The sequence below is a fragment of the Cyprinodon variegatus genome, unplaced genomic scaffold, assembly GCF_000732505.1.
Source record: "Cyprinodon variegatus isolate N-32 unplaced genomic scaffold, C_variegatus-1.0 Scaffold328, whole genome shotgun sequence".
In the NCBI taxonomy this organism is placed as follows: Eukaryota; Metazoa; Chordata; class Actinopteri; order Cyprinodontiformes; family Cyprinodontidae; genus Cyprinodon; species Cyprinodon variegatus.
The window spans coordinates 576,408-583,406 of NW_015150781.1; the positions used below are offsets into that span (position 1 = coordinate 576,408).

Below are 6,999 nucleotides of genomic sequence, written 5' to 3' on the forward strand. Positions count from 1 at the left end.
CACGCTAGCCGGTGATGTCATTGCGTCCTCTACTGCACATGCGGGACACTGGCGTCGTATTACTGCAGTCAGGAGATCACATACAAGTCACATATATTTGGAAACATGAACGGCAACGCAGAAAAATCATATTTTACAAAAAAATCGGAATTGAGCATCAAGGCCTGCAGTGGAACGCAGCCATCGATGGATAAAACCTGGAAAAGGATCGGAGTTCCAGCAGAAGAGATAAGAGTAACATTTAGCGAAGGCCTCAGCCACAGTTTTAAACAATATGAAAATAAAATGTGCCTGAAAGAGAAACCGCTGTAAATGAACTCTAAAATGAGTTTTATACATTTAACCAAGCATTACTCGGTGTGTATGTAAATATTTGATCCACTCCGTGTCTGAATGAGAGAAAACTCCCCAGAAGCTTTAAAGCTGTGCAGCCTGATCTGATAAAGGACAAATATGAGGAAATCAAACCTCCTCTTTTTGCTTGATGACTTTCTCCCTCTGCTCCAACTTGGAGAGCAGCTCTGAGATCTTCAGCTGCAGGCTGCTGTCTGTGGAGGACCTGCTGCTGCTGCTGGTGGTGCTGGTGGTCGTCGTGGTGATCTTTGTCTGCAGCTTTGATATCTGGGACTGGTGGCCAATTACGGAAGGAGGAAGGGGACAAAATAAGAAAAAAGATTCAGATTTTATTCAAATATGTAAACGTTAAAAATCAAAGAAATTTAGTTTTTTTTTTTTATGTTTGAGTCAAAACTCTTTCAGAATCAAATTCAAACATTTCACCTTTTAATGCTTTAAAGTAAAAAATATTCTTTAAGTTTACTGCAGACTTAAATTATTTGGTTATTGTTTTAGATAATAAAGACATTATCTACACTAGAAAAACTATCCTGAGATAAGTAAACATTTCTTAAATTAGGTGTATTTACCCTTAATTTGAGTATGTAAATGAGATAGTTTGCCAATGGAATTACTATTTTTACTCTTAAAATAAGATAATTAGATACTGTGCACTTGAAATAAGACTATTTAATTGTTTTTTTCTTATTTTAAGAGTAAATTGTCTTGTTCCATTGGCAAAATGTCTCTTTTACCTCCTCAATCCAAGAACAAATACACTTATTTTAAGAAAAAAATAATTTCTAGATTTAGATTTTTTCCAGTGTAAAACACTATTATGGTTCCTCTTTCAGTTCCTTACTTCCTTTTCCTCATTCCTTTGTTTATTCCTTTTTTTTAGTTCCTCTATTTTTCTTTTTTCCGTTCTCTCCATCTTAACTTTCTATATTCATTTCTTCTATTTTGACTTTCCTATTATTATAATTTGTCTTGATTATCTAAAAAAACGATGTCTGACCTGGATGACTGAGAATCTTCACCAGCTTATTTCGAGATCATTTTTTTCGTAAACTTTCGACTCTGTTCTTGCATGTTTTCCTTGTTTACTCTCATCCAGCACTTTTACCAACTATTAAGCAATTAAGTGACTCTACTAGTGGCAAATAGGAATTTGTTTCTATTCTTTTAGAGACTTTGGCTTCGTATGAAAGCTCTGAGTTTATTACCCTCAGCGAGCAGTGAGTGCTGCTGGGAGAACCTCCTGCTTATGAAGCTCTGACAGGCTTGTCTTCTAGGAAACTGCCTGATTATGAGATTAGAGCAACTTTCGTTATTCCTTCTTTTCCTACAACTATACAACATACTTTTTATTGATTATAAACTGTTTTTTGTATTTGTTTATATATAGTTATTTATAGTGTTTTCAGAGTTTTATTTATACAAAAATCTACTGATTTTGTACATTTTATTTATTTTGTGAGGTTTTCCCCAAATGTTTAAAAAGAAAAACCCTCAATACTTATTTTTATCTATTAATTAGTTTGAAATTATAACGACAAAATGTTTTGAAAAAGGGTTTTTAATGATGGTATCGTTAACTCAGGCAATTTCAGGCTTTTTTTAAACACGCTGCTTCTGTTGGTATCTTACCCTCAGGTTCTCGATCTCTGCATCTCGTTCTGCGCTCAGGGTCTGGAGCTGCTCCTTGTAGTGCTGCGCCAGCGCCTCCGTTTTCAGGTGCAGGTTGCCGTTGCTGGCTTGTCCGGCCAGCTGAAGAATCCACGGATCAAAACAGGGAGGAGACGGATTCTTAGTAATACTGGATCATCATCATTTACATACTGCAAACCAACACACTACAAATGTCTCACAGAGAATTGTTTCTACGCCTAGTTTCTGTTGCTCCATTCAATAAGGACAGGAAGTGGCCTTTAGTACCAAACACTTGATTACTTTACCATTACGGCCCCATGAGATGACTTATGCCATGTTTTTGATCTCATCTTCATAAGTAGAAGTTGTTCTCTACCTTCTGTTTGAGCATCTCGTTCTCCTTCTCCATTGCTCTCATCCTTCCCTCCAGCTCTTTGATCTTGAAGCCGCCGGCCGTGTCGTTGTCTCGGCTGCTCATGAGCTTACTCTCCAGGGAACGCTGGGTGGCCGTGGCTTCCTTCAGAGAAAGCTGTACAGAGACGCACAATAATCCACATATATCATAAACTTTCTTCACTAGGAAATATAGTTAATGCATGGCATTAGTATTAGTAATATTTAGAAGGGTTTACCATTTAATACAAAGAAAATAAAACATTGCTTCAGTTCAAGGAGATCTGCAGGCCAACATGCATTCACAGTTTTCTCCAAGTTCCACTACAGAATTTAAAACAGGCTAAGATGTGGACTTTGAATTATTACACAATTCTTCCTGCAGCAAGTTTTACAGTTTGTTTGACATTTCAGCTTAATTTGTCCAAAGGTCAACTACCCGCTCACATGGTTCATTAATATAACACAATAACAGCTACACTGCTGTACTCCTTCTATGCAGAAAAGCCTCTAATTAATGATGATTGTTGAAGGATATTGCTGATTTTCTTTCCATTCAGGCATGGTGCAGACACGCACACATCTTTCAGACATATGTCTGCAGCAGTGGATATATGAAATGGTCTGAAAATGATCACTTATTCTTAACTAGACAGCAAAACGAAAATATGCATGCTCATTGCTGACGTCTGCTTGCCTTGGAAATGTTTTAATAAAAATAACAATTAAAACTGCTAAAACTGATGATCACTCAGCAGCTTCTGGCTGTTTGCTTCTTTTCTGGAATCCTCTGGAGTTGGACTATTTTTCAAGCTTGCTCTTTCATATAAGGACCTGGTTTTGACCACAGAGTTCTTGATTCCAACACCAAAACACCTTCAACTGAAGACAGCTGCATTCTGCATTACTTTAATTTTATAAGATCTAATTGCAACTGCAAAAAAGGCAATTTTACCATCTTATAAGTTAAGGATAAATGAGTTATATTACGGTACCTGCAGCTGCCTGTTGTTCTCTCTGACGCCCTCTAGGAGGGAGTCATACTGCCGAGCCTGGTCAGCTTTGAAGTTCAGGTCTCTTTCCAAGGCCTCCTTCTCCACCTCCAAACGCTATGAACACAAACACCCAAACATCAGCAGCTTTACAGCCCAGAAATGTTCTTCATTATCAAACCCGAGTCATCTGTAAAAACTCATTTTACAATAATGCAGAATCAGTAACGTTGCACACATTAATGAGGTTCTGCTGTTAGTGACGGCGATGTCTGGTCTCAGGAAGCCTCTAACTTTCAAAGACTTTTATTTTTGTCTAATGTGCGACTTTGGTTTAGTTTTGGATTAAGCATCTCCCTTTCCCACTGGAAAGAAAAACTAAATCTAGGTAAGTCATTTTTTTCTTAAAAGAGCTGCATTTGTTCTTGGATTGAGGAGGTAAGAGAAATATTTTGCCAACGGAACAAGACAATTTACATTTAAATAAGAAAACACAATTGCATTGTCTTATTTCAAGTGCATATTATCTTATTATCTTATTTTAAGAGTAAAAATACTCATAATCATTGGCAAACTAGCTCATTTACCTTCTCAAATTAAGGGTAAATACACTTAAATTAAGAAATTCTGACTTATTTCTAGGTCGTTTTTCCAGCACTGTTATCGTTGCGACTCACTGCAAAAACCTTTATAGAAATAAGCTGAACTTTCTTAAATGAGGTGCATTTACCCCTAACGTTTAACTTTTAGCTCTTTAAGTTCATCTCATTTCTATTCTCAACCGAAGGAAATAACGCATTTTTTTTATACAAATGCCTATCTGCACTGAACCTTTGCAATTTGCACACTGTCTTTATCCACTGCACTGTTTACACTTTGACCACTGCTGCACTTTTTGTATAACTCGTGTGTAACAATCCGGAAAGGTATTCCATCTCATTTTAAATATCAATGCAATGTTCATAAGCTGTATGCAACGCAATTTCGTTCTGTATGCACTCTGTGCATACGAAATGACAAATAAAGAAGTCTAAGTCTAATTTGAGCAGGTAAGTGACATAGTTTCTTAATGGAATCATTACTTTTACTCTTAAAATAATTAGATAATCTGCAGCTGAAAAAAGACAAGGCAATAGTTTTTTTTTTTTATGTAAATTGTTTTGTTCCATTGGCAAAGTGTCTCACCTTCTCAATTCAAGAACAAAATGCACTTATTTTAAGAAAAAATTGACTTATTTCGATTTGAACTTTTTGTGCATTGCTTTCCTTTACGGAAATTAACTTTAGATGTCTGCTTGTTTTGACGCCCCTAATTAAAAATGAAGTATTTGGATAAAACAGATTAATCTTTACCATCCTATTAAACATATTAATGGTAAAATAGTTTTTCTTTAAACTTAATGATCTACTCTTTTAACCCTACTTGATTTAAAGTCTGTCATGTGACTACAATGGAAAAACGATCTAGAAATAAGTAAAAATGCCTTAAATTAAGTGTATTTACTAGTGTTGCACCGATAACGATACCAGTATCAGGTGAGGCACTAAAATGGTGGTATCGGTATCGGTGAGTACCAACAAATAGGGCACCGATACCAAGAACAAATGCACCTTTTTTAAGAAAAAATGAATAATCTAGATTTCTATTTTTTCCAGTGTAATCATCAGTGGGAAAACTAGTATTGATTATAATACAGATATGAATAAATTTAAATGACTTCTGTTGAACCAGATTCTCAGCCCAACTTGAAGGCATTTAAAAAGTGCTGACTAAGCTCTCTGAGCTCCGCTGAGTCATGCAGGGAGGATGGCTCTTACCCGCATGTCTTCAGCCATCTGCATCAGCTCCTCTCTCAGGCTGCTGAAGGTGGAGAGCAGCAGACGCATGCTCTTCTCTGCAGTGAAACGAGTCTGAAACACAAACAGAGAACAAGTTCATAACCTGGACAGCTCCTCATCGTTATCCTGTCCTCAGTCAAAGCAAGACGCAGAGGCTATTTTCAGGACGGGGAATCAAACCCGTAGATTTCCACTGATATATGATGACATGTGAAATAATGTCGTACATTTAAAGTGCATTGATCGGACTGTTTGTTAATCCAATTCAGATGTTAAAATTACTTCCAACCTGAAGGTTTTGGTTCCATTTTATAGAAGTGACTGGATTCAAAAAGAAAACATTCTAATGTGAGTTTTAAATTATACCGTGGCCTAAAGCTCCTGTCACAGCTCGATGATTTAGACCAGCGTATGCCTGACGTAGGAAAAATCTGGAAAAACGCTTGCATACGTTGGATAAAGTATGGCTACGCTGAAGAACGCTGAAATAAGCTAGTAATTTTTATTTTGCTCAAAATTCCTCGCCGTATTCCAGCGTCTGCCATCCATGGTCCATCAGTTCCAGGTCAGTTATCTGACATCCGTTCAGTGTCAGTTCCTCATCAGTCGTGGCGTCTAGCTGATCCTAAACCTCTGAGTAACTTCTGCATCGCTAATCCAGAACTTCTCTCCAACACATAGCAACGTATCTGACGTGTTCCAGACGAGCGCTGAACCAAAACCTTCTTTCTTTCTTTTTTTCTTATTTATTTTATTTTTTTGTTTTTTTGGCGAGGGCAGTAAACAGCAGTTAGGTTAATACCACAATCAAAGAAATCTTTTTCTGCCTCCAGGCGCATCGCAGCCCCCCTCAGGACACTGTGCATCATTGCCTGGGCATCAGGCTGCCGTGCGTTATGCAGAAGTTAGGCTGTCGTTGGACAGAAGTTCTGGACTCATTATGAATACTCTATGTTTACGCCCAGAATAGAAAAACTCCATAGAAAGTTCTTTGAAAAGTTTAAAAGGGTCTACTTCCTTTTTACTAAAACTAAATGTGAAAAAAAAAAAGCTCTACAGATAAATCTATGTGATATCTGAGCTCTAAGGGCGGGGGTGCTCTAAGGGTGGGGGCTGATGGACCTACAGTTACTCCACCCAAACGCTTTCATCAGGTTTTTGCATTTTCCAAAAATTAGCTCAAACATCTACAGAACCATAATACACTGATATTTATAATCATAGATGTTACAGAGATGCATTTTAGTGCATTATATATATATATAAAGGGCCCAAAAACATTAATGCATAGAAAATCACTAATAACAGCTGATTCTAAAGCCAAAATCGATAAATCAAACATCCCTAGAAGTGCACCTTCAATTCCATCCATCCAGGAAAATATGGATATGCTTCATTTTAAATATAGCATAACATATTATTTTCTTGTAAACTTTCTGCTAAACTTGTTGATATATTTTATTGCATAACCCAGTAAATCGGTTTCACCTTTAAATCTGCAGCTCTCCCACATTCAACATTTAAACTGTTTTCTCAAGCTTCTTGCATTATAATACCAACTTGTATAAACTTACAATCTGTTGTCATTTTTAGCTGGAAAACCTCCGTATGGCTCACCAACAGATTTTTCGGTGGCATCTCTATTTTTTTTAACCAACCCGTCTCCTAACTTTTACTGAAACATCTAAGTGGCTGCTGGTTAATAATCACTGAGTGCTGCTGTGTCTCTCCACGTAGCTACTCTGTGCTTGTTGCGATACTTGGATCACGATACGATATTGCAATA

The 6,999-nt window shown here is 37.0% G+C and overlaps 1 protein-coding gene across 2 annotated transcripts in view; it reads right to left on the minus strand.

Moving 5' to 3' along the window:
- pof1b (premature ovarian failure, 1B) overlaps positions 1-6,999 on the minus strand; it is a 48,856-nt gene that overhangs the window by 3,449 nt on the left and 38,408 nt on the right. For both annotated transcript variants that reach the window (XM_015384988.1, XM_015384987.1), the window contains exons 6-10: positions 5,193-5,285; positions 3,378-3,491; positions 2,366-2,518; positions 1,987-2,106; positions 469-627 (exon numbers count right to left, since the gene is read on the minus strand). In XM_015384988.1, the coding sequence (XP_015240474.1) occupies positions 469-627; positions 1,987-2,106; positions 2,366-2,518; positions 3,378-3,491; positions 5,193-5,285 (639 nt within the window). The remainder of the gene's footprint in view (positions 1-468; positions 628-1,986; positions 2,107-2,365; positions 2,519-3,377; positions 3,492-5,192; positions 5,286-6,999) is intronic.